Here is a 26,211-nt window from a genome sequence, read left to right on the forward strand (position 1 = left end):
TTCAATTTCGACAGGAAGGGTCAAACAGCCAAGGCACCACCTGGAAATTTATGACCGCGGCCGCAGCAGACGACGCTTCAGACAACATTCACGTTGTTACGGATGAAAAAAAAAAAAAAAACGAATAAACGAGGGTGTTAGTTTCCACTCTCAGATGCCAAGTGAAACCGTATACCTTTGTAATACCAAACTCCTATACGTGCCGATGTTCGTGAATGGTACTGAAGTTCACGCGCTTGTGGATAGCGGATCGTCAGTCACGTTTGTGAACAGACGTCTTATACCACCTGAATCGATCACTCCAGGAAGACCAGTGCGCATAGTAGCCTTCGACGGTACCAGCACGGTGTATAAAAACTAGTCTTCGATCACCCTTCGTTTTGTGAATCAGGTCACCACACACGCGTTGGTAATTACCGATGTGCCCTACGACCTCCTCCTTTCTCGTTCAGACATGAAGGAACTGAGAATGAATATACATTGGGGGGGGGGGGGGGAGGCGACACAGTGTCTGTAGGGGCAGAGATACCGCAATCGGAAGGGGCGTCGAAGCACCATGTGCGACAGGTTGACATACGCAACCAGGATGACGTCGCAAAATGCTACCCGAACCTTATTTCCGTGTCCGGATATCCCTCGCCCACTTGTGCAATCCAGGTACCCTTTGTTCTCTCTGATAATACGGTCGTCAGAAGGAAGCCCTACAACATGACTCGTGAGAAGAAAGAATGGCTGAGGAAGGCACTGCAAGAAATGCTGGACGCGGGTATCATACGCCCTTCAACATCGACGTTCGCATCTCCTATCACAATAGCACCCAAGGCAGACGGGACCTTCAGGCTCTGCACGGATTTCCGCTTCATTAATAAGCAAACCGATATCTTCCTGTTTCCTATGCCGAATATAGACGACATCATAAATGATACAGGTGGCAGCACAACATTTTCTACCATAGATTTATGCAAAGGGTTCTGGCAAGTGCCTTTAACCGAGGAAACCAAGAAGTACACATCATTTGTCACACCTTTCAATCTCTTCGAGTACAACCGATTGCCATTCGGATGGAAAAACTCGTCCGCTTGGTTCCAGAAGATGATGACCGCAGTTTTAGCGCCCTTTATCGGAAAATTTGCACATGTATACATCGATGACATACTCATCTATTCGAGGAATCCCGAAGAACATTCTTCCTGAAGCAAATTCTAGACGCCTAAAGTAGGGCAAACCTGAAGATCAACTTGAAAAAGAGCGTCTTCTTCAGAGGTCAAGTAGTCTTCCTTGGCCGCGTATTTGACGGAAAGACGAAGACAACCAAAGAAGACTCAGTCAAGAAGATCCGAAACATGCCGAAGCCAAATGACGCCCATTCCTTGAGGGTTTTTCTTGGTCTTGCTGGGCACTTTCGAGCTTGTGTCCGTGACTATGCTAAGAGGACAAAATGCCTCACAACTCTACTACAAAAAGAAGCGTGCCATTCGTCTGGACAACCGAATGTGAAGAGGCATACCTTGACCTACTACACACCATATCTTCCAACCCAGTACTAGCAATTCCCGATTTCAGCCGTCCGTTCGAGCTCCATACAGATGCATCGCAATATGGGACTGGCGCGGTCCTATATCAGCGTGATGTATCAAAGCACGCTCAACAGCAGCTAACGGTCTTACACGTTTGACCAAGCTGAAATGAACTACTGCACAACGGAGAAAGAACTACTGGCTGTACTGAAAGCTACAAGATACTTCTGCACCTACCTTGACGGCCGACTGTTTAAGCTTTGTACTTACCATCAACCAATTGTAGGTATCTTGACGTCCAGTGAACTGAACGGCAGGCTGTCAAGATGGGCTTCCGAGCTTCAGCACCTGGAAATGGTAATACAGTACAAGCCTTGCAAAGCCCTCACTGATGCGGATGCTCTGTCACGCTTAGCCTTGGACGCTCTTGCTGCAGCTACGTTCGACGACACACTGATGTGGGGAGGTACGGAAAACATCCAGCTCCAAAATGGTCCCTACGTGGTATCCCACACAATGCGCAAGAAAATACTACGAATGTATCACGACAGTCCGGACTCTGGAGGCCACGACGGTGTGTCTCGCACGTATCGGAAGTTGTGCAAAAATGAAGCAGGATGTGAAAGACCACATACAATCATGCGACGTTTGCCAAAGATGCAAAGTGAAGTTCCGGCAGAGAACCGATTTGATGGTCCTACCCGAACATTCGGAGATACCGTTTGAGATACTGTTGAATGCAGCAAGAAACACACAAGGAAGAACGAAGTTGACACCACGGCTGCTTATTTATCGTAAATGCTTTATTTTCCTTGTCCGTCTCGAAATAAATTTTCTGTCAGTTGAGAGTAAGCAGCCGTGGTGTCAACTTCGTTCTTCCATGTGTGCTTCTTGCTGCATTCAAGAGTATGTCAAGATACCAACTACCCCAACTTCGTATACACTTATACCGTTTGAGGTTGTCCATCTTGATTTTGCGTAACTCCGAAAAAAAGTCAGAAGGTGTAAGGAGGACACAAGCTTTTGATGAAGCCACGCGAATGGTCTGCACACGCCCCATCCCCGAAATCCCCGACATTCAAGTCGGAGACCTTGTGCTCGTTCGCAAAGGCCTTCCGGGAGCGCACACAACACTTCTGGGCCCGTTTGAGGTTTTACAGATATCCAGGAAACAGGGCATTCTGAAAACAGTTGAGTATACAGACGACACCGGCCGCTTTGAACTGGCGACCATCAGTAACATCTTCAAATACCATCCCAGGAGGGATGAACCTGTGGATCCCGGGCCCATGTAGGGGGCTACCGAGGGAGAAGAAGGAAGACGATGGGGACAAGGTAGAGGAAGAGGTAGAAGTGAGATTTGGAATAAAGCAGCGGAGCTGCAAGGATCATTACATACTACAACTAGCTTTGCGACCCTGTATCAGCTTTATTACTTCGTTTGACCGCTTGTGACTTCGAATGCACGCACAAAGTCGATGTTGGGCATTAGCAACTAAATGGAACAGATGCATTACTTGAGTAAATTGAACTCCCAATTACTGTTACACCTTAATTATTTGGATATATCTATTCTGTAAAAAATGAACTTTTTTTTTTCTTTTCGAAACCGTATTTTATACGCGTGTGTTTCTTGGGTATGCAACTTTCGTTGCTGTGGTGCAAGTTTGTTTCCTCTGCTAGTGAAAGAAGCCATTGATGGGCGGCGCCTCCGGCCACTTGCAGAACCAGATACAAACCATGATCGCCAGGATATCACGAAAGTATGTACAGAGGGCACACCCACTCGACTTTCGGCGAGGTCCGCGGTGCGATGAACAACGGAAGTGACGCATCCGGCTTGACCAAACGAGTTCCTGGCTGGAAGTGGTTGCGGGCACAGCTGCGCGTCGACAGCCAGTGGAAGCAGCAATATGAGTAAGGTAGAGTCACTGGAAAAACCCACTCTAGAGTAAGGAATCCGTGCGTGCCGCTGTTACATCATGTCTATCGTGTTAGTTCTGTTGACAAATTACATGCCGTAATACGTTCCACATTCTACGTGCGAAATCTTACCAATCCGTCTCGTCCGTATGTTCCTCTTGTCGAAGGTCGTTGCAAAGAACATCGCTAGGCGCTCCGGACCGCGAATTACCGTCGAGGAATCGTTGTTTGCCGGTATGCTGTGCGATTTCCCCTCAGAATGATGTCACGAGTGCGGTGCGCACTGGTTTTCCATCGAGAAAGAGTGGTGGTGGTGGTGACGGTGAAAGGGCTTGCCGTTGTCGGCCTCACGTATGTGGGCAACGTCACGACTGACGCCCTGGGGGAATGTGCGTCCTGGGCCGACTTCTAAGGGAACTGTGCCGACATATGTCTGAGAGCTTCTGAGGAAAACCCAGGAAAAACCCCAGACAGCACAGAGAGCATCGAGAGACAGCATCGAGAGAGACAGCATCGAGAAAGAGCCGTATGCAGTTACCGCTTCATAAGGCTGCGAATAACGAGCGTCTAGTACGAGCTGCCGATGCTGATGTTGATGGTGACGAAAAAAATAATAGGGAAAGATTGAATTCGTCACACGACGACTACGACGGCTACCCCCCCCCTCCCCCCTCCCCCCCCCAAAAAAAAACAAAAAACAAAAAGAGTCAAAATAGAAAAGAAAAACCCGCCGCCGAATCAAGGAATCTACGTATCTGCAAGATAGAATGACCACATCCCATACATCCCTCGCTCGTCATATCGGCCACAGCAATGTCGCGCATATTTAATCTAAACTACTCTCAAATGCACCACCCGTCTTTACGGTCATTAAACTTCGGACTCCGCGTAATGATCTATTCGAGGCGTAGCCGGTAATTATAGGCCTCGATGTTGTTTCAAATCGCAGCAGCGTTTCTCATCAAATAAGACGGATTGAATCACGTCATTAGTTACGTGCTAAGTTGCGAAAGCTACTGGAAGTAGCCACCACCGCGCCCCTCGTTGACTTAAAAGTCTAGCTCAGATCAGTGGAAAAACACTGTCTCAATGCTCGGTCTGCATGCGTTAGTGTGAATCTGGATGTGTGGCTCTTGGGTTAGTGCGAAATACATGTAAAAGGAAATGGAGTAATGGTTTCAGATGCCGGTTCGTGTGCAGAGGTGGGGAAGTTACTTTTATTTTGTAGTGCACTACCGTTACTCACTACTTTTTCAAAATGTAACGCGTTACGTTATTCGTGACTACTGCGGTAGTATGTAACGCGTTACAATCCAAACCGCCAATCCGTTGGTACTTTGCCACTTGTTCAATTGGAACAATTGGAATATTTTTCTGTCGCTTTCTCACCATTCGTCCAAAAAATACCTGAGGGAGAGAAAAATGAAAGTGGTGAACGCATAGGTGACATCACAACAAGTGTTGGTCAATAATCACTCTTTTGCGTTCTTCGTGGGTGCCGATGTGACCTTCTTGTCATTGCTAAAGAAATATAGAAAAATTCCGGGATTTTCCCGGATTCCGCAAGCACGGTCCTCAGCTGAAGCTTTCCAGTTTAGATAGTGAAGCAATGTTCCCGAATACGCAGGAACGCATAACGCCGTTACGCGTTAGTTAGTAAAAATGTAATGACGTTACGTTACTCATTACTTTTCTCCGAAATATAATGCGTTACCATATTTCACTACTCGAATGTAACGCATTACCGGTAACGCACTACTTTGTAACGCATTACTCGCCACCTCTGTTCGTGTGTGATACATTGGCGTGTGAAGCATGCATCATTTTGAGTGTACAATACATACAATTCTAATTCGAGAAATGTTTTGGTGCGAACACCCTTCAAACGAGTATTGTCCTCGATGTGACCTACATTTTTAAAAAGTATGGTGGTTTCTTTTTCTTGTGTTTGTGTTGTGTTTGTTACTTCTCAGAATCCTTTCATGGTGCATGTACGCTCGGCGTCACGTGATCATTCTGGACGCGCTCGTCACGGAACAGTACGCGCTCCATCTCGTCGTCGTGGCTGCCTTACTGGCGTTCCAAACTATAAAATAGGAGTTGTCATAAAAAACTTTATTGACAGTAACAACATACAACACACCCAAAACACTACCATACAGCATGGAGTTACAACTACAATTGTTGCGGTGAATCACCTCATCCCATCGTCATTCATGTAGTTGTTGTTGTTGTTGTTGTTGTTGTTACAACTAGAGACAATATTGTGTACATCCGTTTAAAAAAATATTTACACACAACAACAACACACAACACAACCTAAAAACTAGGCGTCAACTTGGTGTCAGGCACTGGCAATAATTACAATATGTACAGGTTATATCTACAGTCAGTATTATGTACATTCATTCCGGTAAGTAGTCATTCCGGTAGATGGGCTCACTAATTCTGTGACTCATCTAACCAGTCAACAATACAAAGTATTTACATATGAAAGAAAGATGAAGAAAGATGACGAAGGCGGTGGTGGGACAAATGCGACAATAGGAGTTTGCTTCATTTACGTATTGCATTCGATGTTTCTCAGGAGGCGCCTTCTCACCCTCAAAATACGTAACAGGGTAAACACAACTGCCAGAAAACGAGGAAAGCCCTAATTATCGGAAGGTTTCCACACTGAGATGCAGAAAACACAGAACGACGCGCCTTGCAAATAAGGTTGGGATTGAGTATGACCCTATATCACGTCACCCGTAGAGCGTCTTTCCATATTACAGCTTTTCTTTTTCGTTGCCCAACAGTCGCAAATTATTTAGTGAGGTTGAGTTTCCGTGTTTTGCGCTGCCTGCACAATCTGTCAGCTCTGTGGCGAAGGAAGCATCATGTTGTTACGCAGGATAATAGGAGCTGTTAAGATGATGGGCCATTTTAGTGTCAACCTCTGGTAACTACCCGCGGAGGAAAATGTTCCAGCAAAGACTGTAATTTGAACGAGTCAGGAGCAAGGGAAGGAAGCTTACCACGGCCTCCGGGCCTTGTGTAAGCGATAAATTTTGTGAAGCTGAACGATGTGCGTATTGTATAGTTCATAAAGAATATCGATACGTGCTGGCCAGAGTGAACAGATACGATCAGTTATTTTATCCTTCGTTCGGTGACATGGCACCGATATCGCTACCACGCCTTCTACAGTGACAGTTTGTCGTACATTGATATATTTCAACCTTTCAGATGTGATTTTACTATAATATCTGTGTTCACATTTTGTCTTTTCCTGTTTTTTAAATTATTATGCTCATTTTAGCAAACTGTATGACTATGTGCATCACCGCTTAGGCTCAAACTGAAGCTGAGATTGTGACCCGTCCAAAACCCTAGACATGGTCAGCAGTTGGGAATGTCAGTACCATAATGCAGAGGTAGCTTTTTGTTATTAACATCGATGGGCATGCAAAGTAATTGGCACTTTCTGCTACGCTTTCTCGTTACACTTGACAGAGCGCATGAATCGGGATAGCTCACGGCCAGCTGCCTCATTTACAAAAGCGAGTTTCTTCAGGGACATGATTCCGTACAGCAGAAGAAGGTAATTAGCGGGGAGGGAGCCACTCGCTTCTTAGCCGCCGTTCCATCTGCATGCACTGGCATAACTGTTGTGTCACCTGTTCATGACACAGTTCCTAGAGCGATATTAATAACCCCCACCCCCACTCCCTGGAGGAAACGCCGCTACCACCTAAAATAGTTATCATTAACGACGTGTTTACCAAACTGTTCTGCTGCATTACCTGATGGCTGAGCTAGGGAAAAATAGCCTAAAAATATGCGCTCGTAGAACCATCTCGATCATTGCTGCTGAATCTTGTCTGGCTAATTATGGCCAGATGTCGCCGTTCTTCACCCTTTTTCTGCGTGCTGTGTCAAAACCACAGCTCGCGAGTACAGCGAGCGATGGGTGGTGCTCTAACACCTGAGCAGCGCTCGCCGCGTTCGTCATTCTCCCGTGGGCTAAATCAGCTGCACAAGACAACTGCTCTTGCCACCTGTCTCCCAGGAGTTCGAGAAGTCGTCGTCGCCTTCCACCAGCCTCATATCGAACGCCGCATGTTCTACGGGGTGTTTCACGAAAATCCCCCAGCTGAAAAATCTAGAAACCGCTGACGTTATCGAATAATTTCCTTTTTTTAGCAAACATCCTTGAGACCAGAGTTCGAGGTAACCCGTTACTGTAACTAAGTTCCTTTTTTTGGTAACTTGAAACTTAACTCGGTACTTTTGCGTCGTGGTAACTTTCAGAGGAACTCGTTCCTTTTTCAGGTAACTTTGCCAACGTAACTTAAGTTAAGTTCCAAGTTACTTATAACTCGTTTTCACTCACGTCCACATATTTCTTGCTTTCTCTCCGGTTCCTTCATGGCATTTTTTGCCATAAAACGTGATATTCAATCAATGACAGTATTTTATTCAGGAAGTAAGAACCGCTGCCATTGAAATGAAGCTGAACTGCGCCTACAGGGAGTAAGATGCAAAGCGTTCGAATAGACCTCTACCAGAGAAACGTCATCATGACATTGGTAGACACACTGAAACCGAAACAAATCGGAAGGAGAGGGCTGGGTTCCACGAACGGGCACTTGTTCGGTGCCTCCCATTGAAAGAAAAGCAGGACCGAGGGTCGCGTCCCTTTAAGGGACCATATCGTAATCCCCTCAAGACCGTGGCTTTCAGGCGCGACCATGTTCACCTCTAGCTTGGAGCGTAGTTCAATTCTACCAAATTTGTGGCGCTGTCGAACACTATGACGTCATTTGTTTACAAACAGGGAGATGTCTATTGTTGGACATAAACGAAAACGATCTATAAGCGTCAAGTTGCACTCCTCCGCAGGTAACTCAAGGTCTAACTGAACTGCTCACGCGCGCTGCAGCTGCGTAATGCTATTTTGTGTCCGAAGTAGCTTGGAAGTAACTCGTTCTTTTTTTTTAACTAACTCAGTAACTACGAGTTACATTTCAGGCTGAAGAACTTCGTCACTAACTTAGTTACATTTTTCACACGGTAACTTAACTTGTAACGAGTTCTTTTTGACTGGTAACTTCTCAATTTATGCTTGAGACATCGGCCAAGAACTGAGCAGTGAGCGGCCAAGTGTCGATGCGTTTTTTTTTTTTTTTGTGGAATATATTTCGCTGAAGCTTTCGGCCGGTAGGGCAGATGTTCCGAAAGCATTCGGATAAATATTTAAAAGTTTGGATTTTTGTTTAATTAATGAGCGTATGCAAATGAACCGCTCGCGTACTGCTCAGCTCTTGACCGATGCCTCAAGGATGTTTACCAAAAAGGAAGTTCTTCGATCGCATGAGCCGTTTCTGAATTATTCAGCTGGGGGAAGATTGTACTTCGTTAACTTCTCCAGTGTTGTACTGTATTCGCTACCGTTTTATGTAGCGGAATACCGATCGCGCTACATTTTAAATTAGTAACGGAAAAAGTATTTCCGCTACAAATATGGGTAGTGGTGGACTCTTTCTCCGCTATCGCTACTTTTCATAGTATGAAGTACGTGGACCACACAGAAAAACAAGCGAGGTAACGGCGAAGCGTGCTAAGCACAATCGAATATTTAGGAATATAATTTTTGTTACCCTGTGCATTTTTTAAACTTCTTTAGCTCATATTTGCGAAACACAAACAGGTATATAGGCTACGAAGCTAGTTTCCGTCATACAATCAGTTCGAAAAACTAGCGTGAGCGTGTTGATAGCACATTTAAAACTTTGTTATGCACCTTTATTGCTTGCAGCAGATTAACAAGCCGTCATGTGTTTTGGAACAGGAATACGAAAATAGATCGGAATTTCGGAAACGAAACGGGATATCTCTCTACGCTGTTTTCTCGGCACGGGGAGCACGTTGAAATCTGTTTACCGCCCAAGCCAAAGAGAAGGAAAGCAGTGCATACGGGCCGTGTGCTTCCCCCTTGTTATCGCTTTTCCTCCTCTCTGGCTTGTGCTGAGTGCAAAAGCCCTGCGTGTCAGGCTGGCTGGAAAACGGTGTATATATAATGACTGCACTTGTGCCGCGCAGGTGCCTGGCAAGATAGAATTGCCTTTAGCTCATACAGGTTGCCGAACGTGATTTAGTTATTTTCTCACATTAAAGTTAAAGTTACACTGTAGGTATTTGAGCCACACAAAACGGAGAAATAATAATATTATTCGGAAGTCAGTGTGTGCCAACATGCTTTATAATGCTCTTTGCCCACTTGCTTGCTGGCGCCACACAGGCGATTTGTTTACAGCGTTTGGCATGTTTAAGGAAAAGTTACATGGTATTTGTTCCCTCTAAATGCTTCATTACGGAGGTAATCTCACGTGGGTCACATCTTACTGAGGAACTCATACTCCCGGAAAAAAGCGTATTAAACGCAATTTTTCGTATATTCAAACGATTTGGAAAAGAAGCCGTGGTGTGGCTGGAAGAATAGAAGCAGGGGGTAGGCAAGAGCAGTAACCCATAATTACTGGTAGACCCACGCTTTAGTGCAGCATGCCTACAACACCCGGAAGGCTGTCTATTCTTCTTCGAGGCGTTGGCCCTGCCGAGAGCAAATACTATGCCATTCGTTTGATCTTTTTACCACCTGTGGTAGCCACTTGTTGATGACTTGATGAGTGGTCGCTTCCATGGCAGTTGCGCCATTTGACCTCAGGTGAAAGTGCTCAATCTGTCGAGAGTAAGCAGGTGGAAAAGTTGAGCTTGGGATTCGAGGATATATATGAACAAAATAATGTCTTTGCAGAAAAACAGGCATGCGACACATTCTGACGGGAAAAATTAACTGCACATATCCGCTATGTGCATTAAATTATGTGTCAGTGCGCATCATCTCAAGATCAATATTAATGTAAAATAATATATCTGGGTTGTAAGTAGTGGTATATTTTATGCTGCATGCTGGCAATGTGACGGAACATAAATATTGCACCATCTTTAAACACATTCGCAAACGAGGTGCCTATGGTAAGGGGTTGCCTGTACGGTAGCGGAAAACTAGCGGTATAGTATTTACGTTACTTTTATTTGGTAGCGGTGGCGTTACTTTTTCAAATTTGTAGCGACGCTAGTATTGCGCTACTTTTTTGTGGAGTAGTGAGTAGCGGTATTCCGTTACTTCGTTGTGGTATCGTCCACCAAATTCAGAATAACGCCCAAAGAACAGGTTGCGAGATTTTGAAGTCTTGCATGCATCAAATGTGCGCAGTTGTACGACGGTCGAAACTCTGCTTCTGGTTGGTTGTTGTTTATGCTGCGTGTACTAAAGTAGCGCCAACAGCCACTGCAAGGGCAGCGCCATCAGCAGCACCATCAGCAGCACCAGTGTGTGTAGAGACCAGCTCCCGTGGCTCAGTGGTTAGCGTGCTAGCCATGTCACGTCGAGACTGGGAGGTACCCGGGTTCGAATCCCGGTGCCGGCTGTGCTGTCTGGGGTTTTTCCTGGGTTTTCCTCAGACGCTTTCAGACATATGTCGGCACAGTTCCCTTAGAAGTCGGCCCAGGACGCACATTCCCCCAGGGCGTCAGTCGTGACGTTGCCCACATACGTGAGGCCGACAACGGCAAGCCCTTTCACCACCACCACCGTCAGTGGTCAGCAGGGTGTGTAGAACCGTCAGTGGTCAGCAGGTAGCAAAACAAGATGGTGGTACGGTGTAGATCGGCCGTCTTCATTCCTTCATCTGTTATCACATTATCTCATCTCATCCTGGCTACAGTCGTGACGGGGCGTCTGACGGGGCGACTGACCAGGGCGTCAGTCGTGACGTTGCCCACATACGTGAGGCCGACAACGGCAAGCCCTTTCACCACCACCACCGTCAGTGGTCAGCAGGGTGTGTAGAACCGTCAGTGGTCAGCAGGTAGCAAAACAAGATGGTGGTACGGTGTAGATCGGCCGTCTTCATTCCTTCATCTGTTATCACATTATCTCATCTCATCCTGGCTACAGTCGTGACGCAGCCCACATCCGTGAGGCCAACAACGGCAAGCCGGCTTACCACCACCACCACCACCACCGGTACGGTGTAGCAGACGACGGGAACGGAGCAAGTCTTCGATTCTTCTGATGAAAAGGCCATGGCATATTTTGATGTGCTGCATGCGGTTATCCAATGTTACTCCTCTCCCATCTCCCCTATGCGGTTAAGTGATATGATGTGATGTGATAGAAAAAGAAAAAAAATGGGGATTTAAGTCGCGACAAAATCAGACTGGCTGCCCCAGACCACTTAGCCGCAGTTAGTCCAAATAAATAAAAACAAGGAGAAAACCCAGTAGATGGGAGCCGGGAGACAAACATACCGGACTAGTGGGAACACTTGTCACAAAGGAGGGACCAGAAAGTCTCACAAAATGTCAATCAGATTAGTTTCAACCATGGCCAATGAGCAGCTCCAAGCAAGGACTACTTCCGCAGGATATAACGTATTCTCACTTCTTTGCGATTTTTACAGTGCTCCGTATGTGTGCCACATGTTGCTAACATTTTACCAGTGTATACATACAGACAGGACAGTTGCTCGCCGTTACGGAAAATTTCTAAAGCAAATCCGAAGAAGAAAATAGTTCAGTCCAGCTGCAGAACGTACTCAAACGAGAAAAGCTACAAATGAAGCATATGAAGACAATTTGAATGAGCGACGAGCTTTCGTGCAGAGTCTGTAGCTACTTCATCGGTGATTCAGTGTAGACTCTGCACGAAAGCCCGCCTGTCTCCCATGACTTCCTGCTGTACTCACTCCATCTGTCCACATCTGTGCGCCGCTCATAGTCAGAGTTGCTTCGCGGCGCTAACATGGAATCAAAAAAAAAAAAAATCTCTACACGATAGCTCGTCACTTATTAAAATTGTTTTCGGATGCTCCATTATTTGAGAATTTCTGAACGCAAAAGTTTGTCGCGCGGAGGCATCGTCTTCATGGGTTGCGTAACGCTACACTTATTGCAAACTGTAATCAGGAAGCAGTTTAAGCTCTCTGGTGTGAGTTATGTTTAATGGGTATGAAAGTACGTATAACTTTTTAAAATAATCCAAATGTTAACAAGAACGGCACCCCATTATGCTGCATAGTACGGACAATTCTCACCATGTTATATTCTCACTAAGGTCTCAAAGGAAGGCAAGTGTGCGCGATGGAAATTGATGTTCTGAGGCTGGAACACGGAAGAAAGGACAGCACACAAGCCTCAAGTGCCTAAGAACAATGAATTCATGTGAACATTCAACAATCAATTCATTGTGCTCAGGTAATTGAGGCTTGCATGTTGTTGTCCTTTCTTCTGTGTTCCAGCCTCAGAACATCAATTTCCATCGTGTTCAACAGATGCCGCTTGCGTCGCCCCGTCGTGTGAATGTGTGTGTGAGTGAGAAAACATGTAAGAGTGAAAGCGGATGAGTGAGTGAGTGGATGTGGTTTGTCCCTTCAAATGACGCACTCTTGGAAGTCGTCCGGGGAGGTGTGTTAGCTTAACTCAGTTGGTAGAGCCCTGGACCGGCAATCCAGAAGATGTGGGTTCGAGTCCTACAGCTGGCTAACATTTTCAGTGACTTCCTTCTTTCATTCATTCTTCATTTCAAGTGTACGAGTAGACTAATACCCCTGTCACACGGCAATGGCATTCCCAGCGAATGAGAGTCGCACCGAATGTCATTCGTTTGTCTTGTATCGAGTTACACCAAGAAACAGAATGTCACTCGCAAATGGTGTAACTGTCGATAATTAAGACACCAGGGCCGAACATATGTAGCATTATGCAGGTACATTAGTTATATTTTTATTTCATTTTCTCAAAACTAGCGAAACATTAGATCATTTCATAGAATCGTTGCGTTTTCAACGGCACTTAGTTGGCTAAGTATGAAGGATGAAAGTCACTGAAAAGGTTAGCCAGCTGTAGGGATCGAACCCACATCTTCTGGATTACCGGTCCAGGGCTCTACCAATTGAGCTACGCTAACACGCCTCTCCAGCGACTTTCGGGGTGCGTCATCTGAAGGGACGACAAACCAGCCACTCACTCTCACTCACCCTCCTTTCAATCTTATATTTTTTGCTCACTCATACACACATTCATACGACGGAAATCGACGCAAGCAGCACCTGTTGAACAAGAGAGAAACTGATGTTCTGAGGCTGGAACAACATAGAAGGGACAGATACAAACAAAGCCTCAAATTGGCTTTGAGGCTTTGTTTGTGTCTGTCCCTTCTATGTTGTTCCAGCCTCAGAACATCAGTTTCTCCCTGGCTAAGTATCACAAGCGAAGACAAGTAAGAAGCCTATCTGTACCGCACTTGGCAACATGGCGACTGGGAACGAGGGTAGTTCTCCGAAAAACAAGCCTTCCTTCCTTCCTTCGTGTCAAAAGTTATCAAATTCGTGTACTGGAGTACAACTTTTCATTCGTCTTTCATTTCTTCGGACGGTTTATCGTTGTCGTTTTTAGCTACCTCTCTACTGCGAGGGTGCGCAGTCGGTGCGAGAGGGAAAAGTGAATGAGTTCCTCGAACTCATTCGCTGTGCGAAGATCATTCGCATGTATTGCCATTTGGTTTCACCGTGTGACACGAAACGAATGTCATTCAGTGCGAATGTCGTCCGTTGGGAATGACGTTCAATTTGCCGTGTGACAGGGGTATAATGAGTACAAGAACGGTGCGAGTAGTCATCCGGACGCTCCCCGTCCAAGACGGGCGCAGCGAGTCATCACGCCGGAGACAGTTGCGCCTGTTGGGGTATTATTGGCGCCAACCGGCACATTACCGTGACAGAAATGGCCAACATGCTGGCATAGCATTCTCTTTCTGCCTGATAAAATGGCGTTGAACAAAGAGTAGAATGCAAGCAAGCAGGTGTAGATTCGAAGAAGGTCAATATTTTTATGGGCTGAAGGAAAAGCGAGACACGAGACAGAACAAGAGGACAAGGTTCTTCTTGTGTACTTCATGTTCTGTCTTGCGTGTCTTTTTTCCCCTCAGTCTCAAGGAAATGTTACGTGATTAGCATAATGGCATTGTTTTATGTTGTCTTCTTGCAAAGTTTCACGCGTACGTAAGATTTTAGTACCATAGGGGAACCATTTTTATGAACCAGCCAGCTGTTATTGCAACACAATATTCAGGAGAGAAAGTTTCCAGTGCCCTAATTTACATGCGTGGGCTCTCGCTCTGTTTCTCAGCATCAAGTGGCCAGCCTCAAACAAGTTTTCCACGGGACGTTCATTGACCGTACAGGCCAGTGCAGATTGTAAATGTTGCATTATCGAAGTACGTAGCTCTTGAACACACAATTTCCGACAAAACATTCTCAGTGCAATGAAGCTTTTTGCTCTCGTCCCACACCTTTCTGTTGAACTTTGCACTTCACGTACATTGATTACCTCGACATACCCTTCAAATATCTACTTTAATCTGCCAAGCTTCCCACTTTTATTCTTGTCTAGTGGGCTTTGCTTTCCAATTCCACATGGCTTACTCTTCCGAGGTTCAGAAAGACGGCATTTGACGAAATGTTATCTTTGTCTTTAAGCGTTCGTTTTACCAGCGGCATGGCCGAGCGGGTTAAGGCGTCCCGCTCGTTTGTGGTAGCCATGGTCGTGTTGAAGACTGGGAGCTGGTGATCCTACCACTGGCTGTGCTGTCTGATGTTTTCCCTGGGTTTTCTGAAGACTTTCCACACGAATGTCGGCACTGTTCCCCCTGAAGTCGGCCCAGGACGCAAACTAACCCCCCTGTTTCACGGCGCTAACACGGAAACAAAAAAAAAAAGCGTTCGTTTAGCCTCTACAATTTACGTGTCCTAGGTTCCGTTTCCTATTTAGAATTTTTCTTCGCGTTTCGAAACACTTTTTGGGTGCAGTTCATTTCACCGAATTTATGTGCGAGCTAGCACATAAACGCCGATGTTTCGCAAACAAAATTATTTCCATAACAGTCAACCCTGCACGTAAGTGGGAACTCTTCCTTCGAAATTGAGCGGAAAGAATGCTGTCTGACGGTTGCCGTCGCTCGTGCCTACACAAAAGTAGCCAAAATTTTCCAATAAAGTATATAGTCGATTATTGAACATCATGCGTGTTAGCGCGAGTTCGAGGTCCTTCTATTTCGAGACTCGTGCACATTCCAACTCGCAAGCTAGAATGCCGCTCCTCATACCATCTCCCCGTCCTTGTTCTCCATAAGCAATATTTCCATTTTTTTTTCTCCCTCTCTTTTCTTTTCCTTTTTTCTCTTTCTTTTTCTTTTTTTTTTATGGAGCCGACGGATGGATTTTCATGCGAATTGTTTTATTACTAAGAGGACGCAACCAGTATTGAAACAGCTCCTGATGTTTTTAAAATTTATTATTTTTTGGTAAGCGAACAGGCATTGCAAAAATACGCATTGTTCTTTCGCCTGCCTTCAGAGCGTTCGTTTTGAAAAGCGCATGCCATATCGGGAGCCCTACTCGAATCCATATCGGGCTCGCAACAACGACGACTTTGTATGTTATGATGATGGAAAGTAACTGTTCTAAGGCTAGAACACGCGCAGACGACGACTACCATATTTCTGTCTTTCCTGCTCTTATGCACCTTGAGGTTTGTGTTGCGTTCGTCTGTATGTGCCCTTTCCGGCTCAGAACAGTGTCTTTCCACCATCATGTTGACCGGATGCCGTTGCTTCGCTCTCTGTTGCATGTATCTGTGTGTGTATGAGAAAACATGTAGGAAAGAATGTGATGAGAGTGAGTACGTGTCCCGTTCGTTGAACGAGACCCCCAGGCCCTAAGGAATGAGGCCTCAAGTCCTCTATGGGACGTGTCAGCGTAGCTTAGTGGTTAACGCACTCGACGGGCAGTCGAGAGGTGCGTGTTTCGGTTCCCGCCGGTGTCTGACTTCTTTATTATTATTTTTTTTTTACGGCTACCATTATTCAGCCTTTTCTGGTTTGAACTGAGGCCGTGTGATGTATTACCTGAGCTTTTTTTTTGTCTGCGCAACGGTGTAGTACTATTCACAGGACGCGGTCAGTTGAGCTTATCAAAACGTATAATGGAACCAGTATACTTGTAAATTTAATGAATCTCTATGTGCACCTTAAAATCCCCATATTCTGCCACATGCCGTTGTCGCCCAGGCTGCGTGTCCGTCAGTTTGTATCTTCATCATTCCCTTTATAGAGCTCCTGACCTCTTCGTTTGTTTTTCCCGTAGTCTGGCTTTCTACATCTTGGGGGAGGGGGGGAGGATATATTTATTAGACCAAAGGAAAAAATGGGGAAAGGTCAGCCAAACGGGACGTCGGCTTGGTATTCGCAAAGAAAAAAGACTACTGTGAGGACGACTGTGTTAGTTGACGTTCCTCTAGTTTATGGTATTTTGTTGTTCATTGTAGACTTTCCCATACTACAAGTACCGGAGTAGAGAGTCCTGATTCCTTTGGGACCGACGACTCCACATGTTTCTTTCCTCCTCTTATATAACATAACCGTTCCGTTATGCCCCGACACGGGTAGGCTAAATGGGGCGTTTGGTATACCAGTAGTAAACGTGCTACATGCTGTGTGGGATTCTTCTGGCTGCCGTGCAATGGTCACCATGTAACCGAGGGATGAATTCGTGCACTGAAGTAAACAATGTATAGTCTTTCCTTCATTTGGGCGGTTACAATTTTCGTTTCACTAAGTATCTCATTTCGCCAAGCCTTCCCCTAAGTAGAATACGTTTTTCTTGTCTGTAGCGAGTGTACTGTTTTCTCCATTAGGTGTATAGACATTGAATGAGCGGATGTATGTACAATACTTCGGATGTTTTCGGGGACATCGTCAACCACCAAAGTGCCGCATCAAAATATTTTTGAAAAAAAAAAAATAAAGAAAGAAAGAATGGGAGAGAGACAGACATCAACATAGTGGCGCAGTGGAAGCGTGCAGGGCCCGTACCCGGAGGTTCGTGTACCGAAACCGTGTTCTGCTAATTCATTTTTCGAAGCTTCGTACAGGTTTAGTGAAGTGATATAAGACGTACCCGTGTGACAACCAAATCTCATAAACAACCTCTAGATGACGATTAACAAATAAACTCTCGCGTTGAGTTGCGCACTCCTTTCTCACATTCGCGTTCACTGCTGTCACTAATGATACCGATAGCCCAAATGAGTTCGGAGCCGTGGTATCGTCCTACCTGACTGATGCATTGATTTTTCTTTTCCTATATTCGAATTCACACAGGTATGGTATTGTTACTTACTTGTTACCTACTTTCCAGTAGGGCATGTGTGCACGCCTTCTACAAGGTATATTTTGAATACCACATGAGATATGATTTCAGAATTTGAAGGGGGTATACAGTAAGCACTACCGCCCGTGGTACCGTGGTAGGAGGTTCGATCCGAACCGAGGACACCAGCAGTTTGTTTCTTCAGTACAAGACGTTTACATTCGTCTTCACCGTCCTGAAAGTTCAGCGCACGTTAGGCCGCATGTGGGCAAAGTTGACAAACGGATTGACCACCATAGCTTATGATCACAGTTACCTCGCAACGCACCGTCCTCGTGTAATTCGATTTGTCAGAGCACAGAGCTTGATACTGAGCACGGTAATTCTGTAAAGATGACGAAGTGGAAAATTACTATTAATCATAGTGCTGTGTTGAAGGCCGTGCTAAACTACACGGCAATACTGTGCGATTTCAGTATGTGTACGAAGTTTTATGGGACCTCCTTCGCAACCGAGATAACGTTTGACACAAATTGACGGCGGTGAAGCGAACGTTAGGTTTTTATCGGCTACAGAAAACGAGTACGTGGACCTGCTGGAGAAGATACGTAAAAGCGAGCTAGGCAATAAACTACGTCTCTTTTTTTTTTAACTGCACTCAAGAAGGCTTTTGGCTTATCGGACTCGCTATAAAATTCATGGCGATTTGTTGCATGTGCAGGCGATAAGTACAATTTTTTATTGTGGAAGATAGGTCCAAATACTGAAATGCCGTACATCGGGGACGTTATTGCGCAGAGATACCCGAGGATTAACAGGGCGTGATGGAGAGCAGAGCTTGTTTGCGCGAAACGCAAAAGAGACGCGTACACTGTTTAGTGCCTTCTCAGGAATGCTTAATAAGCAGTACAAATGACGGGGTTGAGGCCGGAGGTTGTCACATCAGCAGAGAAAAGCCAGAACTGTCATTGCATTTTTTTTTTTCCTTTCTCGTTTTGAGGCTATACGCGTGTCCTGGACAGAGTTAATTTTCCCGATGCATGCGTTGCAGCTAATCACTGATTAACTGCTGTTAGTAAGTAAGTTATTGTTTGGCTGTGCGACGAGATCACTTCCAGTTCTATTGCGTTAGCAAGCACATTCCTTATTCCGTAAAAAACAAAACAAAAAAAACTTCTACATTCCGTAAAAAGAAAAAAAAAGAAAAAGAAAACTGTGCTGCGACAGGATATGAATATTGCGGGTGTGGGAAAAATTGGTCCCTGTAGAACTCGGTCCCGAGCTTAGCCCGGAGAAGAAGCACCATCGGCGGGCACGATACCATTCTTTCCTACCATGCCAGCTGGTACTTTTTTTTTCAGGACCCGACTTTTGCAAAACACGTCGTATAACGTACTCCAGTTCATTCACCTCCGCGTTCAAAATGTAACGCAAAGCCCCATACGTGGTTCTGCAGTTAATCCAAACCTTCATTCTTGATAAAATAGTGTGCAACAGAGCACCGTATGTATTAACAAAGGCACAGAACGGACCCTCCAGGTCTCACCCGTTTGATTACGGATAATCCTCATTTCTTCTATTTAATCTCGTTCCACTACTGCTCAGAACGAGAGAGAATGGCGCGCAGGTGCCTTGGGAGCTTTACTATGAAGATTTTCATGCGTATTGTGCGTCTCTTTACGCCATCCTCCAAGCTAATCTATGTGCCTGAAAAAAGGAGTACCTACTTGGAATTTGAAAGGGCCCTTATGCGTTCTTTCGCTGAAACACAAAGTGGTCTTTCAAAAGATTGCAGCGCCACTTTGGGTGTCGTGTGTCCAAGCGTGCAGCCTTTTGTCCACTGAAAGGCGAGGAATTATTAATCGCCATTCTCTTAAGAACGTTTCATTATTTGTGAGACATTATTATGCCGGTGAGTTTGACGAAGAAGCTTACCTGTTCCTGTTGTTTCTTCTCTTGTATCTTTTCAGCTCTCTCACGTGAGGACGATATTTTGTACGGCGCACGGATTATGTTTTTCATTTTTCACCCACTTTTGTCTTTCGCACTTGTGCACTTTTTTTGGATGCGCTTATTTTTGCGCTTCTCATGTTTTGTGTGTTGCAGACGTTAACATGGTTTCTGAGCCGAAGCCTCACCAGGTAAACAGAAAAAGGCAGAACTTTGCTGCAGACCCGTAAGTTTCTCTCTTCGTATCGATTTCTGTGTCTCGAGTTAAATGCTGTGCTTTGTGTGTGCACGTCACCTCGGCTGTTCTTTAAACATGCACGATCTACTCAGTGATACCAAGTCGTATAAAAAAAAAAAGAAGAAGAAGAAAGCAAAAAAGAAAAAAAAAAGAAGATAGTTATAGCGGCGAGAAACCTGCCACCAGAGCAGGCGAGGATACGTGTTACAATAACGTTGATTTATTTCGTTACAATGATGTAGATGATGCAAATAACGGGTAGCTGCTGAGGGAGTGGTAATACTCAGGTAAGGTAAAAGCTGGTAATAATGAGGTACATGCTGCAAACGACAGAACGCGAGCACTAAGATGCTCGTGCTTTGTGGTGCTCGTGCTGTGTCATCGCCTTGTTCGTCCCCTCCTGCACAGGGTATCGGTTACCAAAAAGGCCGGCTACCCCTCTTGATTCCTAGCCTGTATCGCAAGGTCTGGGGCGGGATTTTGTCTCAGGAGGGCGTAGACAGTACATAACTTCAGCGAATCACACAGAGATTCCTCGTGTGAGAAAACGACATGTTGCGTGCAACGTTTACACGGTTGCCACCAAAAATACTTTGCACAGTAGGAACAATGCGCAATATATATTCACCCGAATTTTTCCTAGTCAGCGACACACGTAGAAACACGACAGATTTCCGGCAAGTCTTCAAACGGACGTGTATCGACCGAAGGGCGTCACTTCTGTCATCCCGTTTTCTTTCCTATGAATATCTGTGCTCTGTACGCGTGTCATGCAGCGAAGTTAAAGTAAGCGTTTGTTTCTATACAATATAGCTAAGTTTCACACTTCTGACACCAATTGAGGAGAACCACCTCGTATGCGAGTTTTATTTCTCATCAACGTTTGCTGTCTTCTAGCTGATGGCCACAAGGTGGCGAATAAGCGTGCGGCAACAGCCGGTTGCTGCATGCAATAAGTTCTCCTATCAGCACCTGCGTGCGTCAGCGGCAATGCCAAAGACGCTACCGATAAATGAAATAGCTGCATTCACGACGGGATATAAATCTGGAGTCAAAGCGCGTATTATGGTCTTAATCCGCAGGCCATTTCTCGCCCATCTAGGTTGGAAAGCGGGGTCATCTTCGATACCGCATTGAGCTTCAGATGGAGTCTTTCGGTAAGCCCTCGACGGAGTAACGCAGCGAAAGCATGAAAATGTCTTCCTCGTTCACGCTTTCTTTGATCCCCGCCTGGTTGTTTTTTCTTCGACCCGAAACTCATCAGTTACTTCGTGGACCATCCTTTTGTGCGTTGCAGGCGATCGCGTAGGAATGTTTCCTGTGATAGGGCGCGTTTCGTTATGCAAGCTCGACAAGCTGTTTACTGGGATATAAAACGACGGCCATGTCAAAATGTGAAAGGAAACGAGCGTGTGCTGCCTGACGTAGCGCACGGTCGTTTCCTACGTAGGTTAAAGGTAGCCTACGTCTGCCCACTGTGTAGCGGCGTATATACTTATTTCACCTTCTTATTTCTGAGGAATGTGACTACATGGTGTGTGTGCTCATGGTATAGAAAGATATCCTGCGATTTTGCACCGAATTTGTAAATCGGTCTGAGTACAGTTTGCTTCATTGCGGAGACGTGCTTGCGCTTTGTGACTGGCACTATGGCAAGACCCGTCTTTGTTTTTTCTTTTTTTTTTCTTTGCAATAGCAAGCCGACCTCTATCTGGCTGACCTGTTTTGTTTTCTTTAATAAATCATAATTCATCCCCCCCTTCGTCTTGCGCATCTTTCCTGGAGTGAGTAAAATGATAGATGCACCTTTGCAGCATGCAAATGCTTTGTACAAATGAATAATATATATATGCCGTAGAAAAAAAATTCCAGATAGGTGTACAACGAGTAACATTTGAAATGAAAATGGGCCTAAAAGTGGCTGACAGCTTGCCAACGTGGGACGGGTTTTCTTCATTGGACATATGGTCCACACGTAAGTGCTCTGCCGCTTGTACGGGACCATATGTCCTGATATCTCTCTTTTATTTATTTATTTATTTTTAAGTCGGACCAGCTCGCGTGGCGTAGTGGTCAGGATGAAGGCCTTCCACACCGAGACTGAGAGGTGACACGGGTTCGAATCTCGGCACCGGCTGTGCTCTCTGAGGTCTTCCTGCAGACCTTCCACACGAATATCGGCACAGTTCCCTCTGAAGTCGACTCAGGATGCATACCGCCCCCCCCTTGCCCCCCACTCCCTGTTGTCCTCTCTCCATCTGTCCATGTCTGTACGCCGCTCATAGCCACAGTTGCTTTGTGGCGCTAACAGCGAATAAATAAAAAGAAATTTCTAAGTCGAAGGACGACTTGATTGCTTGAATAGTGAACAGAAAGGGGAAGAAAGGAGAAATTGAACGCGTCACTCGACGAATTCTGCTATTCCCAAACTAAACCCCTCTCCAACAACCTCTAAAAAAGAAAAAGATAACGAAGCCCCTCTAGCACTGCCAACACCACCTAGATAAAGAAAGCCTGCTCACTCGTCGACGTGACGTAACAACTAAGAGTCAGCCAGTCAGGATCGTGTTTTCAATGGCCGTAGCCAATCACAAACATGCTTTCAGCAGTCGTAGCCATGGAGACTAACCGCCGTCGTCTGCGACTAGTGATTGAACGTCCCCGCGTACTAAACGGGGAAAACTTTAAAATAAAGCGCAAAACGGACCCGTATCTTCCTCAAAAGCGTGTTGCACATTTTGTCTAAAGATTTTAAGTCTCCAGGTTCAAAGTTAGGGGCCATCATTTGCGATTTCTTGAATTGGCAGAACGGGGAATCGCAGCAGTAGCAGACGAATTCTGACTTTCTATGTCCACGTAGCGAAGGAGGGAGAGGAGGCAGCCTTCTGTATCTAGGTGGCGTTGGCACTGCCCCTCCCCCCTCATACGTGCGACACCCCGAATTTCGGCAAGTGCAACGAACCCCCGATGACGAAAAGTAAAATATGGAAAGCAGAACGAGGAACACAATAACACGCGCCTCGCACACGGGCCTAAATTCGTGTCCAGGCAGTCGAGGACAAATTTCAGTTTGCGCCTTTGGGGTGCGCGGACCGGTGCAAGAATATCTGTACAGGTCGCGGTATGCCGGAAGGAACACTGAAACCGTTCTAGATCACCATTGTCAAGCAGCAACAGCACAGACACAGACAAACAAAATAGGATTTCTGCTTTACTCTCAACTACTTAGGAAGCATACCCCACCACACCAGTCTGCTACGTTCAAGAATCAACCTTGTGCAGTGTGGGTGAGAGAGGCAGGGACAACTAACTGTTCAGATTTCCTTCCTTGAGTGTCACGAAAATGTCTCTATAACAATCTTTTCTTTGTGTGGTATGAAACGTTCTTCTTTGTCCCACGATTCGATATGGCGTTGCCGCTGCCTTGTCATATGCCCTCTATCAGCGACTTCAATAGGTTCTTAGAATCGAATTTAGCATATGTCACTAGATGTTTGCAGATAGGTGCATTATATCCGCAATCGCATCCGCAACTTCATTCTCCGGTATACCTATGCCCAGGAATCCACTGAATAAGTACGTCATGGTCTGTTGATTTCTTATATTCTTTGAGAATGTCCCATACTCTTGGCGCCATGTATTCAACTCCCAAAAACGATGTTATAGCTTGCAGACCGGCCATCGAGACTCTCAGTAGTTCACCAAATTCGCTTACATCTGACTTGTGGCCACTGTGGCTGCACTGTCATCTGTATGACTGTTTTCGATTATGTTCTGTAGGACAGCTGCGTGCCATTCCTTTTCAGCTGTGGCGTACGTCGTACCACAAATTCAGACTGTTGTCGATCCCTCATTAAAATTGACGTCCTATTCAGGTGACTTTCCATCATAAACAGGCAGTATTGTTTCAACACTGAAGCTGATAGAAATGTATTTTGGTGGTACACAGCAGGCACAGACATCCATGCACGCTGACGTGTCCGCTGACGTGTCCGACAGGGCACGCAAGTAACTTACCGGCAGTTGTGATTTTTGGCATTGCTCATTAATGTGGAGGATCGCTTTCGAGAATCTTTGATCGACTACCTTTCGTGCAAGTGGATATTTGTAATGCCGTCTGCATAGACGGGTGTACTGTTTCTTGCGTCCTCAGCACATCTAAGGGAAGTCCCATGGATAGTGTGGAATGTACTATCATGTGACTTCTTTCATAGATGCATGATCCGCAATGTCATTGTCATTGATAATGCAGATGGCACGGCGAACAGTCTGCGAAATTCGTCTCCGACGGACTTTGTTTCGGCTCTGTATTTCGATACATAACCAGACCCATGAATGTCGTGTTAGTTGTTCCGCGGGTCCAGATCATCTGCCATACACGCGCCGTAGATGTAAGTAGCGTGAGCGTAGAGCAGAATGTATACGCTACACTGTTGCCAAGGCAATGTGACGCGGAATGATTCTCTGCAGCCGGCATGCATCATGATAGTCGTCATAGGTTCCAGGTTGGAGGAATCTCCTTTCGGCCCTGCCGGTAGCCTTTCGTACTACGTGTCTACGCATGTGTACATCCAGGGTGTCCCAGAAAACGTGTCATTGAATTATAATAAAAAAAGCTACGCCACCTAGAATCATGCGGTTAACGGCATTTACTCTTATTAGGATTTTGCCACCTCCTGATGTGAATGTATCGTAAGTTTAATTATGTAAATATTTGCGAACTGAACTCGGAAATTTGCCAAGTGAAGGTCACTTTTTTTACCCCGAGAGCGTGCCGAATTCACTCAAATTCATGATAATTGACAGTGATATTCATGAGCTATCCCATCGAAAAAAACAGCCGAACATCATGGTTTTCGGAGCACCGGACCATATCGCGCGATGACTTTTGAGCACAATCGCTCACAGTCCGACGAAAGGAGGTTCCAAAGCCAGCCCACAGAGTGATAGTAGAAAAAGTAGCAGTTTCTAAAATTGGGAAAGGGAAAGCATTATCCCAGCGAAAGTCGGACGCGATAAGCCATGCCTGTGTTATCTCTTTCTGCGATGCCGGAGTGGGCTGGGTTTCCAACCTCCTTTCGTCGGACTGACACAGATTGCGCTGAAAAATTCATCGTGCACTATCCTGTGGGAGTTCCGTAGAGCATGATGTTCGGCTATTTTTCCGCCGGGATAGCTCCTGAATATCCCTGTCAATTATCATTAATTTGTGTAAATTAGACACTCTCTTGATATTGGTCGGGTAAAAAAGTCACCTTTACTTGGCAAATTTCCGAGTTAAACTCGCAAAAATTTACATAATTGAACTTACGTTACACGACATTCACATGAGGAAGTGGCAAAAACCCAGTAAGAACAAATGCCGTTGACCGCATGGCTCTAGGAGGTGCAGTTTTTTATTATAATTTAATGACACGTTTTCTGGGACACCCTGTATGTCAGAAGCTGTAGCGGCCTTCGATGCAGCCTGTACCATACAGCCGCTCTGGTATTTTCCGGGGTGGATGGGAACACGTATTCATTCCAATATGTTATCCACACATGACGCCGTCTTGTCTAGGATCTTAATGAACGGTGCGTAATAAGCACAGGCGTGTGATCGCTGTTCAATGAATCAGCATGTGTGCTTCATTTCATATGTCTGGCAATACCGATGAAACGGATGCTAACATCTATTACTGTGGAAACGCGGTCCTCTCCATTGCACCTTCAACTATTCTGCCATGAGTATCGGTGTAATGGCTGCCCGTATTACGATGGGCGTTCACATTTCCACAGACATAACAGGCGAAAGAATGCCAGTCAGTAAATCATTGACTCGCTCCACAGTGACACTTGCGTGTGGCGCTATTACCACGCGCCACTTACGATAATACAAATGTTCAAGCTCACACGGCAAGTGACGTATTCAGAATTTTCATGTGTGGACGTGCACGGGAGGGCGCATGGTATGTCCTTTCTCGCGCACAAAGTGGTTCTACTGCGGCTAGTGACTTTGCGAGAGAAGGACACCTCGTCGCCTCAAAAACAACTTTATTTTAACGAGGATGATTAGGAAGTTTCATCGCCAGGGACGATACTCTACCCCATTGCTGGCGGTACCCTATCGAAAAAAACATCAGACAAGTTTCTGATGGTATACATCAGAGACCGTAATTTGGGACCAATCAGACCATCAAGCTGAATGAACCTGGTGACTGGTCTTGATGGTCTGTCAGATCCTATACTGACAGTCCACCAAGACAGCCTCACGGAGTACAAAATGGTCTGATGATCTGTCAGAATGCTGTGTTGGTACATCAAGCCTCCTGATGGCGTACAAAAT

At 45.6% G+C, this 26,211-nt stretch overlaps 1 protein-coding gene across 2 annotated transcripts in view; it reads left to right on the forward strand.

Moving 5' to 3' along the window:
* Nucleotides 1–26,211, forward strand: part of LOC135377682 (uncharacterized) — a 160,308-nt gene that overhangs the window by 90,018 nt on the left and 44,079 nt on the right. For both annotated transcript variants that reach the window (XM_064610276.1, XM_064610277.1), the window contains one exon: nucleotides 19,805–19,874. In XM_064610276.1, the coding sequence (XP_064466346.1) occupies nucleotides 19,805–19,874 (70 nt within the window). The remainder of the gene's footprint in view (nucleotides 1–19,804; nucleotides 19,875–26,211) is intronic.

Source organism: Ornithodoros turicata, chromosome 1 (assembly GCF_037126465.1).
Source record: "Ornithodoros turicata isolate Travis chromosome 1, ASM3712646v1, whole genome shotgun sequence".
NCBI lineage: Eukaryota > Metazoa > Arthropoda > Arachnida > Ixodida > Argasidae > Ornithodoros > Ornithodoros turicata.